At 44.0% G+C, this 13,215-nt stretch overlaps 1 protein-coding gene across 2 annotated transcripts in view; it reads left to right on the forward strand.

The window, feature by feature from the left end:
- VAV2 (vav guanine nucleotide exchange factor 2) overlaps nucleotides 1–13,215 on the forward strand; it is a 1,354,235-nt gene that overhangs the window by 748,160 nt on the left and 592,860 nt on the right. For both annotated transcript variants that reach the window (XM_069609623.1, XM_069609624.1), the window contains exon 3: nucleotides 2,826–2,884. In XM_069609623.1, the coding sequence (XP_069465724.1) occupies nucleotides 2,826–2,884 (59 nt within the window). The remainder of the gene's footprint in view (nucleotides 1–2,825; nucleotides 2,885–13,215) is intronic.

Here is a 13,215-nt window from a genome sequence, read left to right on the forward strand (position 1 = left end):
AATGATTGATTCCTGTTTCCAGATCTGAGACAGTACACAAAGTAATTTTTCAAGGGTTTTTATGAAAGACGTGCTCGAAAGATAGCATAAGGTGCCAGGATGCCTGATAGCATAAGGTGTCAGGATGCTTGAAAGATAGCGTATGGGGTCAGGATGCTTGAAAGATAGCATACGGGGTCAGGATGCTTGAAAGATGGCATACGGGGTCAGGATGCTTGAAAGATAGCATAAGCTGTCAGGATGCTTGATAGCATAAGTTGCCAGAATGCTTGATAGCATAAGGTGTCAGGGTGCTTGAAAGATAGCATAAGGTGTCAGATGCTTGATAGCATAAGGTGTCAGGATGCTTGAAAGATAGCGTATCGGGTAAGGATGCTTGAAAGATAGCATAAACTGTCAGGATGCTTGAAAGATAGCTTACCGGGTCGGGATGCTTGATAGCATAAGGTGTCAGAATGCTTGATAGCATAAACTGTCAGGATGCTTGAAAGATAGCGTATGGGGTAAGGATGCTTGAAAGATAGCATAAGGTGTCAGGATGCTTGAAAGATAGCATATGGTGTCAGGATGCTTGTAAGATAGCATTTGGTTTCATGATACTTGATAGCATAAGGTGTCAGGATGCTTGAAATATAGCTTACGGGGTCAGGATGCTTGTAAAAAGCAATACAATATGGGTTCAGGATGATGGCTCCCGGGGGTCGGATTACAATGTGAGGGAAGGGCCAGTGGGGTTCTCAGACACAGGTTCAGAGAAGGAACATACAGTTCGTATTGTAACAGTATAGGGGAAATATTTTTACAATTTCATTGAGAAATTATTACCGAAAAAGAAGATGAGATTAAGCGTTGACAGGCTATTATTACGGACATTAATGAATTAGTGAAAGTTTGTTTGATGATGTCTTCTCTAGTTCTATTTGTTTTATGGCCTGAAGAAGCACGAGAAGTGTGAAACACATGTAGGTCATAGGTCATTTTCTTACGATAGTTTCTATGAGTCATGTATTTCTTGTCTGATGCGCTAGATTGAAACCTTAGTATAGATACTACATATCCTTTGGGAGGTGTACACAGAGATGAACAATCATTTGTATGTTTTCATTTTTGAGATTTTTAAAATTGAACCATTTCTACATAAGTCCATCTACTGTCTCTAATGTTCTATATAGTGTTTATTTGGGCAACCTTGACAGGTGGTTGCGTTGATAGATTGACAGCACGTTTCTATAGAATAATACATCTGGCACAGTGATCTGCTGGAATAGGTACGCTCTGTGTGTGTATCTGCACCATGACACGCCCCTTCTCTTCCCCCCAAAACAGAAGAAATCACTGGTCTCTATTTGCCTTGCTGCGTGAAGTTCGGCCTAGCAATGATTTAATCGGGAGCCCTGACGATCTTATTTGCTTATGCATTTTTTTTTATAACCAACCCCCTCCCTATTCCATGCACCACCGTCCGACCACATAGCCAGACCGTCCCATCTCATCTATGTCACAGAGATCAACAAAGTCAAGTCTTTTGCCCTAAAAATATATTCACTTTTTCACACTATTTAACGGCAGAATCTATGCATGCTCATACTACAGACTTTAATTAATATAACACTTGGTGTTAATTGATGCCGCTGATCCCGTACTGTGTGTGAGCAAATAATTAATGGCCAATATATGATATGTCATTTATAATGCACCTGTACACAAGTGTTTCTATGGAAAATTAGTACCCGGCGACGGACAATGTGATTGTAACACGCAATCTCATTGGCCCTCGCCGGGGCTTTACCTGACCAGGAATCCCTCTCTTAACATTACTTTCCTTTCTGTCCCCGGCAGGGGGGTGTGGCAGTCCCCCAGCGAATGAGGAGGCTCGGAATGGGGTAATCCCCGCTCCAAGCCACCACATGGCTGGAGGCAGCCATCTTCCCCCACCGGGGATTGAGGTAAGTGTTTTCCCTCCCCTCGATCCCCACAATCCAAACAATCCCCTCGCCACCCTCCAAACCCCAATTACCTTCTTTTTGGTTCATTTCAGAAGCAGACACGCTGGGAACACTTCTGTACCCAGCGCGTCCGCTCCCGATCCGCAACAGGCTGTCATGGAAAGGAAAAAGGGACTACATGTAACCTATCCATGGCAGTCATTTGTTTGTTTACATTTTCCCTATTTTTTGAATGGCACCATGGAAAGGGAGAAGGGACTAGTTGTAGTCCCTTCTCCCTTTCCATGGTGGCCATTTTGTTTGTTTACCTTTTTCCACTCATTTTGAATGGCCAGCATGGAAAGGGACCGGGGCCGGGGAACTAATCGCAATAGGCCCCTCGCAGGGGGGGACATTACCGCTTCAGGTAATACCTGGGGCCTTCGTTAAGGCCCTCGCTTCGCTCTGGCCTAGAACTATGGGCCCCGGAGCATTACCTGAAGTGGTAAGGACCCCCACCCCCCTGCTCGGGTCCTATTGCTTAAGTGTATTCCTCTGGATTGGGTAAACCGAGCATTGTGATGTTTTGCATACAGAAAGGGCCAGGTGCCTTTGAACAGCATTGCTTTCAGATGGTTGGCGGTAGATTTTAACCTACCTAGTTGAGTTGATTCTGGTTGGAAGTGGCAGAGGAGCTAAGCCCCGTGGCAGAGGAGATATGCCCGGTGGTAAGTTTGTTTTGTCTCCTAGGAGCTCTGTGTGATCTAAACACTCTTCCTGTCATAGAGATACATAAGTTCTGTGGGTTGCTTTATTTCTCTTGTAAAAATGAAAAGTGAATTGTGTGTTGCACATTTCTTTTTTCACTGATCACATATGTTGTTTTCTTTATTTTTCTAGGTGATATCGGCAATCTCTCGTCTCTCCTTACACAGCATTGCACTTAACAAGGGAATCCGGTAAGGCTTGAATATGGACGCATCTCTTCTAGAATTTAACTCTTTAATGGTTGATTTTTAATCGGGTTGTAATTATTTTCTTAAATAGTGCCATGTATTTCCGTGAGTCAGTAAAGTTAATTTGTGTAATTTTTATTGTGTGCTTTTAAAACAAATCGATGTAATTTTTTTGGAATATGTCAGTAAGCTGTATTTATTTATTTATTACATTTGTGTAACGCACAGACCCCGACGTATCACAGCGTTTGTACAGAATAAACATGGAGTTAAATCAAAGGTAGAGAGACATATTGGCATTAGTCATATTTGTTAAATAATCACATTTTCACAAGTTTTCTGAAAGTCAGATAAGATCGTTCATTTCTGATGTTTGGTGGCAGACTGTTCCAGAGAGAGGGCGCTGTGGCACAAAAGCTCACGCCTCCCGCTATTTTACTTTTGAATCTTTGTTTGACCAGGGTCAGGCTGGCCGATGATCTTAGGGGGTGCACCTGGGGTTTCGAGGCAGTCCTGTTGTGAAGATATAGCAGAACATCTTTGCGTATGCAGCGGTGTGCAATAGTCAACATTTTGAAATTGATGCAGGCCCTGACGGGGGGCCATTGGACATCATGTCTGGATGCTGAGATATGAGATATGATCGGTTCGATGGAAACCCAGAGCTGCACAAGCACAAAGGGCTTCATTTTGAAGGAGTTGGGGTTTAACAAGGTTTTTTGCAGTGGTGCCCATGAGAAGAGCATTGCAATAGTCCAGTTTGGCCCTCGCAAGCACTAAGCAGTTGTCTGAAGTGAGGAATTGTCTGCTCAGAGAGATAAGCTTAAAGGTGTAGCCCATGGAAGATGCTAGGGCGTTAGTTTGTTTGGTCATAGAGTGGTGTAAGTTTTTGAGCCGGAAAGGGGAGCCCGCAATGAGCAGCTCTGTTTTGTCGTCATTGAGACACAGATTGTGGGTGGCCATCCAATTTTGGATGATGTTGGTTTCCCTATTTATGGAGCTAGTATCAGCATGGTGGTTACCTGTAATCGGGATGAGGATCTGAGTATCGTCGACAAAGTTGGTGTAGGAAATACCAAGGTAGTCAAGAAGGTTGAATAGTGGCTTGATAAAATGTTGTAGCAGGTCGGAGAGAGGCAGGAGCCTTGAGGGACTCCAATGGGTACAGCAATGGGGTCTGCTGCAGAGTTCCCAATAAATATTCGAGAAGTGCAATTGCTTAGGAAGGATTTAACCCAAGTGGTGGCATTCGTGCAGAAATGGAAGTTAGAGCTAAGGTGGTGGCAGAGAGTATCATGGTCCACCAAATCGAAGGCGGTGGAGAGGTTGAGGAGGTAGAGAATAGGCAGATTCCCTGAGTCATGGATGTTTTCTAGCTGGATTTTGAGGTCAAACAGGGCAGTCCTGGTGCTGTTTAGGCCTAAAACCCGATTGTCTCACCCCCAGCAAGTGCCGTTTTTCACAAAAAGGTTGGATTTGGGAGTAGGCCATATGATCTAGAATTTTGAGTAAGGGGCGGTAATTGATATGGAAACTAAGGTCAAGCGAGGTTTTCTTAAGTACAGGGTTAACCCAGGCAGCTTTGAGGCTATTGGGGACTGAATTGGTCTGGAAGGAGATGTGGATGAATTCAGTAATAACAGGGTAAGTGTAGTGGTGTGGTGCTTGACGATATGAGCAGGGCAGCCATCCCCCTTGCAGTTGGATGGTTTGAGTGAGTGGATAGTTTAGAGTGCATTCGTTTGTGATACTTGGGAGAAACTGAAGGGAGTGGGCGGGGGCCTTTGGGTGAGATAGGGGGCGCAGGTGAGTTCAACAGCAGGTGTTTAGCAGCGAGTTGTGCTTTTTTGGCTGCAATTTTGTCCCTTATTGTGTCCATTTTGTTGACAAAGGGTGGTTTGGATGGTGGAACACCATTTTTTGTCTGACTGGGTCTTGGAGCAGTAAGGGGACAGGGTTCACTACCTCTTTGAGAATAGAGGAAAGTTATTTGGCATTGGTGATTCTGGAGTTATAGGAGTTGGCCTTGGATAACATTACGACCTTTTTGTAGATTTCGGTGGCAATGGAGAGATTAACACAATTAGATAGGGTGGAGTGCTTCTTCCATAGGTGTTCTAGGGCTCTTTTGCATCTGCAGAGGATGACAAGATGTTCCTACGACCAGATGTTTGCTGGCGTGTGTGCTTTAGTATTTTGAGCTTTTAGGGGGCGTGTACGGCCATAGTGTGTTAGAGGCCTGAGTTTAGAGGTCGGCTTGGATTTCAGGGTCATTATTTGTCAGGGGCAATGGGGTTTGGAGAGCCTGGAGCTTAGGAGTCGTCAGTGAGCTTGTGTGCATTGCGAGCCATGGTGGAGTTAGAAGAGGGTGTGTGGTTGGCCGGATGGCTGGGCGGGGGGGGGAGTGGGAATGGCAGAGTGATGAGTCTAACTCCATCAGAGAGTGGTCAGACCAGGGTAGGGGGTAAATGGCTGAGATAAATAATGGGAGCATTCATGGTGAGGATCCAGTCAAGAATGTGACCTTTGGCGTGAGTGGGCGTGGCCACATGTTGCGTAAGATCCTCATCAACAAGAGAGTTGACAAGGGCTTTAGCTTTGAGTCAGTATGATCGCTGAAGCCGTGATAGTATGAACACAGATTTTTTGTGGGGTTTTTACAAGTGAATTTGCAAAGAAAATATATAGTTATAAGTTCTCATTTGTATAATGGCTAAGTTTCAAATGATAACATTTTCACATAATTTTACTATGTATAAAATAAATAATAAATAATAAATGTCAACATTTATTAAATCCTACATGTTATTTTATTTAATGTTTTTATATTCCTGCTTTGGCCAAGACTGACGTCAGTGTGGGTTCCATGAAACCACTTAATTCACAAAGACACTGGATGGTAAAGTAATAAAGAAAAGACAGAAAAAAATATCACTTGTCGTGATAGGGAAAAAAGTCTAAACGGTCTATTTTTGCCACTTGCCCAGCCTTTTAGATTTGGTCGTCCATGGACTTTGCTCTGCAATGCAAATGGGGGCTTTGTTGTGTCCCTGCCCCATGGAAGAAACCTCTTTGGTTCTCACCCCAGTCAAGGAAGCCTTCTGTGGATGCCCACCCACAAATCTCAGTTCTCTGCGAGACCCTGTCTAATTTTAAGATCAGTTAAGAACACGGACTGCCAGCCTCAGAGGTCAATGCTATGTAAAAAACATTCTTTATTAAGTACAAAAAAATTAAAACCCTTTTCAGGAAAACATATGTGCTCAAGGGGTTAGTAAAATGCTCTTAGTGCAGTTTTACATTGGAACATATCTGTAATATACATTACAATATTGTCTATATTTTAGAAAAATTATGAAAATAATGGGCCAGCCTCCCACTTTAATTCATACAATTAGCTGCGTCAATTGTGTTTATCCTATCTCTGAAAACATCCATTGACGGGATATTTGGTGGCAGCAATTGCTTGCTCAAATCCTAATAAATGCTTGGCCCCCAGTGATCGCCACGTCTTACTGATAAATGAACAAAGAATACTGTTGACACCATGTGTTTCGCCCAGAGCAGAGGATACAGCCACCTAGTTACTTTCCTCCATTGTGTATAAGCAGGCCTTCATCAGGACACATGTCAATTTCAAATATATTAAATGTGCCCCTTGTGACATACTCCTATTCACAGACAGTCATTTCCCTTGTTGCAGAGATTTTTTACCAACAGATGTATCCCAACAAGTATCTATAATAATAAACATACATTGCACCATTTAAAACCAATACAAAACATAGACTGAAAGATTGTTTGCGTCATCCTCCATCACTATTCGATCAGCAATCTTTACAAATTACTCCATGAATCACTGACTTTTCTACCACAATGGAGAATTCTCCATTCATCAAAAATATCGGGCTACCCACCATGTCAATCAGGCGCTCGAATCTACTCCCAATATGTGCAGAAGGGAACACAGACATTTGCGCTTGCATATCTGAATAGTGCACCTTTACATGTACACTCCACAGATACTTCTCGTGCAGACATAACGGTACCCGATTGTTTCAGAACTCTTCTACTGGCATTGGGAACTTGATTAAAGCAATATGCTCAGTCATTGAACAAACTGTAAAAAAAATAAAAAATGGACACCATGGATCGGCGGGAAGGGACTACACGTAGTCTCTTCTCCCTGTCCATGTCGGGCATTAAAAAATACATAAAAAAATAAACAAAGAAAATGCTTGTTAGGGAACGGGAGAAAGACCTACACATAGTCCCTTCTCATTTTCCATGGCGGCTAATCAGCAACGGTGAGGGACAGAGCAGCGCTGTTAAGTGGGGATGGGGTAGGGAGGGGAGCAGATATGTGGAAAAGGGGTGTCGTGGAAGGTGTAAGGTATGCAGGGAGCGCACTTACCTCTGTTCCTGGTGAGAGAAGATGTCGGCCTCCCGCTCTGAGGAGGCTTGGATCATAGCCTTTCCATGTGTGGTAATGACCCTGTCTTGAGACTCTTCATTGGCTGGGAGGCCCCCACACCTCCCTTGCCGGGCACTAATGTTCCAAAATAAAATTTTGCACATTTGTGATCTATTTGATTACTGTCAGGTGGCCAAATTCAATAAGACTAACAGCAATTCCTATTGGCCAATCTCGATATTGAATTTCCGGGAACGTGCAGTACAATTCCCATTGCACAGTCAGCCAGTGGGGAATGCTCAATCCTGAAGGAGCACCAGGGTGTACCAATTCCACCCACTGCCAATGAGATATGAAATGATGTCCATCAGGGGGCAATCAAAATTCAGATAGTTCATTCACAATTTCAAATTCTGTTGTTTGGTTGGAAATTTGAAGTCAATCTAGTTTTCTGAACTTTGATGTTGGAAGGCACTAACGTGAATGCCCATGGTGGAATGTTTCCCTACATTGTGCAGATGGAGTTTCCTTTTGGAAGCGATTGGAGGCGTGGCACGGGGCTTCCATGCAGTGTCAATTACACCCTTATTGCTTTCATTGGTCGATCGGTTGGAATTACTAGACTTCAAAGTTATTTACCATCTAAGAGAAGCACCATACTGAAGATTTCTACTCATGACAATTGTCTAAAAAAACATACATTTTTGTGAGCATATTTTATAAACCTACTGGTATCCTCCTAAACTGGTGTGGATATTAGGTTTTTTAAATCTTGATTACATTGACCTTTTGGGCAAACGAAACAGACCCAGAGTAGACTTAAAATTCAGGACACCAAATCTAGCAGGGAGGGAAGATAGCAGTAACATTTGCTGGTACTGAGAGCCCTTCCGAGATACAAAATCTGCTTCCGTAGTAGCATAGAGTTAGGGTGACCAGACGTCCCGGTTTACCCGGGACAGTCCGGGGAAATCGCCCTCCGTCCCGGGAGTTTTTTCATTTTAGAAACCCCGTCCGGGGTTTGCATGGTTGGATGGCTACTGTAATTAAAATTGTAATTATTTTAAACAACACTTTCAGAATTTTGAAGTTGGAGGATTGGCTCGAACCCCCAGCATTTCAGGCACAGGTCACAAAGTCACAACACTTACTGACTGTGCCACAGAGACTGGCTTGGAAATGATTGTACAGCAAGCCATGTCATATCAATTATCGCACACGCTTGTTTTGAATTACCATGCCAAGATTCACAGACGAAACTGCACAAATGGGATGATATGGAAAGGAGAAGTGCTGGATATATGATTGGGTGTTGGGGGAGGGGCGGCAATTGGTGGGCTGCAATGTTGTAGTCCCTCTTTTATTTTGTTGAGCGTCCCAGTTTTTCGTTTTGGAAATCTGGTCACCCTACATAGAGTATTACTGCTTCACTATGGAAAGATGAATGAAATGTACATGAAGTTAGTACTATACAAATGGCAGTGGGGTATAAACAACCTAATGTCCAGACACAGTGTATTAAAACAAATAAAATGTATTCGGTAACAGGTAAGGACCTGCAATGGAAGTAAATAAACTACCTGATATTGTAGGCTCGACCTGGAGGAAAAGGAAACTTACTGGAAAACCTGAAGTATTTAATGCAATCCTTCCAAAGTTCTTAAGTTCTCGGGTTGTAACCTGTCTCTTTTATGCTCAATGGTCAGCAAGCAGTTAAGGGAAGTGAGACTGGTCCAGACACCTTCACCCACAGGATCACATGCTCTCAAATGCACTGATTGGTCCACATTGACAAGTGATGGAAGAAAGTTTCCGTTTCATCTATACGGATACAACCCCTTGCACTCAGTGGCATGTGAAATGCTGCCACAGACTCCCACAACCTTCTGGCCAGTGCTGTTGCTATCACAGGCGGCAGAGATTCAAGTCACAGTAGTTTGTGAGTCACGGTTGCATCCTGCACCTGCTACCTGCTGACCTGGAGTCCTTACTAAAGCGTCCAAGAGATTCCTTCCATCTGCCAATGCTGCATTGGCTTACTTGTCCCAGTGAGTAGTTCGGCAAGATGCCGCCTGAATCTGTAGAGTCATCATTCAGAGAAAGAGGAATTGTGCGGAACCTCTGCAGAACTGCACCCTTCCCCTACAGCGCCCAACAGTAAACCTCGGCCACTGTTTGCAAACACCTTCATTCTTGTCCTTAGCAAGAGAGAGAGGCCCTGCGCTGGGCTCGTTTACCTTGACATATCCGGCACAGCCAAGTCATGAGCTTAAAGAACTTCCCTTACCAAAAGCCTTGTTGCTGTCCATGCGTGGATCCTGCAAGAATAGGTAGAGACATCGCAACTTGAGTGCCCATAACCAGCAACACCTGCAGCTGATGATTACTAAGCAATTGAACTGTACTAAACTGAAGTGGCCCATCCCCGACCTGGTGCCCTTTGGAAGCCTTGTTTGCTTTGGTAACTGCAAACAGCATGCTGCATACCGTAGCCTATCACACCGTGGAGTACAGTATGCCAGATGGGACCTTTGCAGGTGCATACCAGTAGAAGGATCAGAGAGGCCATGCTTCAGAGGACTGGAGCGGCGGCTAGCTGACACTTCTTGACTCAGGATCCTGTATGCCCTATGGGATCCGCATTGGACCAAGTGGTGTGAGAGAGGATCCGAAGGAGCTGGGTTGGCCGCAGCATGATTGACCGAGGATATCCAACGATGCAGAGCCAGGAGAAGGAGGCAGAACCTATGCCTGTCCCTAAGAAGCCAGGCTCTTTCAAACCTCTGAGCCGAAGCATTGAAAGGAGACAAAAGCAGACATAGGTGAGGAGGAAAGGACCAATCCCAGCCACAAGAAAAGGACAAATGACGACATACCTTTTAAAAGGCCAATGAAATTAGAAGGTGGGGCATGTGTAACAGATGGCAGGACAGCAGAGAAACAGGATCGCCACGAGGGGAAGCCACCGCTGATCTGGAATGCCATGTGGCCTCTTTTCTGGGACCACTGATCTGCAGAGCATGTATAGGAGGGCACACTGTTGTTGGACCAGATGTCCTGCGACATGGACTATGGTTCCCTAGGTACCTTATCCCTACTTGGTGATCTGGGGACTATTTCCCTATCATATTGAGAGGGGCAATATATCCCGGTCATAGTGAGCTGGGCACTATTTTCCTATCATAGTGAGAGGCACACTACATCCCTGCCATAGTGAGATGGGGCAGTACATCCCTACTACAGCGCTCTGGGCGGATTATCCTAAAATAAACCTTCTGGACACTATATTGCAGAGACGAGATTTGAGTGGGAAAGAAGTGGGATGGATTGTCATACCTTGCCTTACAGCATCCACATCCAATTATTGTCCTGAAATGATTGTCACTGGGCCCAGTAAGATCGTTGTTTTTGTTCTCCCTGGTTACCCTTCCTTGCCTCCACGCGCTCTGAATTGCACGTGTATGCGCGCGATACAAATAAAATATCAATATCAAAATAGAACAGCATAAGCTCTGATGGGTTCGTATTGTGTTATGGAGCAATTGAATCGGTCGACACGCATATCCATTTGTAATACCTTATTGTGAGTTTGACTAGTGTGTACCATCGCTTTAGTTACTGTTAAGTTAGATTATATGAAGTATTGTAACTGTTGTTTGTTTAAATGAAAGGGCACCCAGGATAGGTTTTACACCATAACATTTGAGGAGAATACATCTTTTCCTGTTGCCATGTGCACCCGCCTTGTTAGATGCCTTCTCCCTGGGATTTTTAACCAATGAAATACAAGAAGAAATCATTCAGAAGACCTGCCCTGAACCATGAAGACAACCCTGTATGGGTGGTGTTTATTAAACCTGTTCATACCTGGCTGGCATTTTACCCACCCGGTTGAGATTATGTGAAGGGCAGTTTAAAAAAAAGAAATGACAAAGTCGGCCTCAGGGTATTATTTTCACAATTCTAAATGCAGATGTGAACAAGGAAATGAAAGAAACCCCTGAAGATGACTGGAGAACTGTCTAATGCAGAGAGAGGTCCCAATAATGTTGTTATGTGGGAGTATTTTACTCCCTGTTTGAAAGCTGGTACCACTGATCCGAGCATAGCCGAGAAGCTGTGTGGGTGGATCAGAGAGTGGCTCCTTATGTGCCTGCTGGCTCATATTCTTTGTTGGGAGTTTTTATATACCCTATTGTTATGGAAGTTTTGCCTGTTTTAGTGAGTAAAAGTGGCTGCTGTGTTGCTCATCCTGTGTGGTGGAGCTAAAGTTTTTTTTTACCCCTTTATCGAAGTGCAACTAGCCCGAATTTCCTTGCCTCGTGTTAATCTAGGGACATTTGCATCAATTATTTTCTGCCACCAGTGCTTGGGTGATCCAGAATCTTAACATATGAATCAATGTCTGGCATTTTTTCTGATTAAGATGACGGAACTTTAACAACCAGAGGCTCATGTGGGAATTCTGCTGCTCCTTGTGTTTGAGCATAGGTTATTGGAGGACGACTAAACTAGTGCAATTAACAGGCTCTCGGGAGAATGGGGGTTGTATTCACGGATAAAAGCCCGCGTTCACTTGCACTCTACTTGACTGCGCTCCCCAAGACCCACTGTGTCCCTAGGATCCAAATCCTGACCCCGCCACCGCCATTAAGACGCATGTGCTACTGACGTTCGAAAATGAAAACAAAGGAAACTACCTTCCAGCAGAGAGCCTGCGCCGCTCGCTCTAAGTACCCTTTTCAATGTTTACCACCAGCAATACAAATGAGCTTCCTCTGACAATTGAGGGATTGCTGCTCGAAGGCAAGTTACCTTTTTTTTTCATTTTCAAAAGCCAGTAGCACCCACCTCCCTTATGGTGAAATAACACGGCTCGGCGGAACCGACGCTGCCATTATTGGCAGGGTTTGCTCGCCGAAGGTGTCATATTAGCACATTGATTTTCTGCTTCGTCAAAGGATGGATCAAAACATGAAGTAAATTTGGTCAGGACCACCATGGAATGGTTTAAAGTCTAAATTAAAACAATCTAAGAATGTTATCATCAGGGAGGTTGCAGCTGGCACCGGCGGCCCAGCTCAGTACCGTCTGGAAATTACTCGGCGTGCAAATCTCATTATCATAGTCCCCTGGACATGTTGAATCCTCTCAAACGTGCCACTGAGCAGCTTTCAGTTCCCAATCATGTTGCTTGTCTATTCCTGGGAGGTCGCGTCGCCTGATCTGGTGCTTCCATCCTTAATGCAATTAAGTCAGTCCCTCAATACACGAATGCCTAAAAAATAATGAATATTCTTTCCACAATTAATTCCATAGCAAGTGAATTCGTTCAGTAGAGCAAATATACTAGCCTTTTGGTCACTGAAAGCATTTCGCTTGTATACATCAACTAATTCATGTAAAATACACCCTCACTGTACCACCAATGGGCCCGTTAAATTTTACGCGCCACAAGTAGCGAATATGATGCCCCTTGTATTTGCGCTATGCCTTAGTGATGGTCTATCCAGTTAATTACCCTTAAATTGCAAAGATCTGTCTCTCTGGGCTGTTATTTTCCACTAATGCTTGCATCACCAACATATACAATAGCTATTATAGCCACACATAGGTTTCCAGAATGTTCATACTGCTTGTATATCCAACATCCTGCTTTCCTTATGCATGGGATGCTTCCCTTAGATGGGGAGGGCACATATAATACCACAGGATCGTTTTTTGTGGCTATTGCACATTATCTAACCACTTTTTATGGAGCCATTCCTCAACCCCCCCCCACCGCTTACGAAAAACAGAGATGTGTTCATTGATGTAAACTTGTTGTATGGTTTAGTAGAACATTTTTGGACCCTACACTGATTGGCTAACCAAGGACAGACAATGCATTGGAGTAAGTATGTTGAGTAAGTCCATTATA

Source organism: Ambystoma mexicanum, chromosome 8, assembly GCF_040938575.1.
Source record: "Ambystoma mexicanum isolate Mex_15411 chromosome 8, UKY_AmexF1_1, whole genome shotgun sequence".
In the NCBI taxonomy this organism is placed as follows: Eukaryota; Metazoa; Chordata; class Amphibia; order Caudata; family Ambystomatidae; genus Ambystoma; species Ambystoma mexicanum.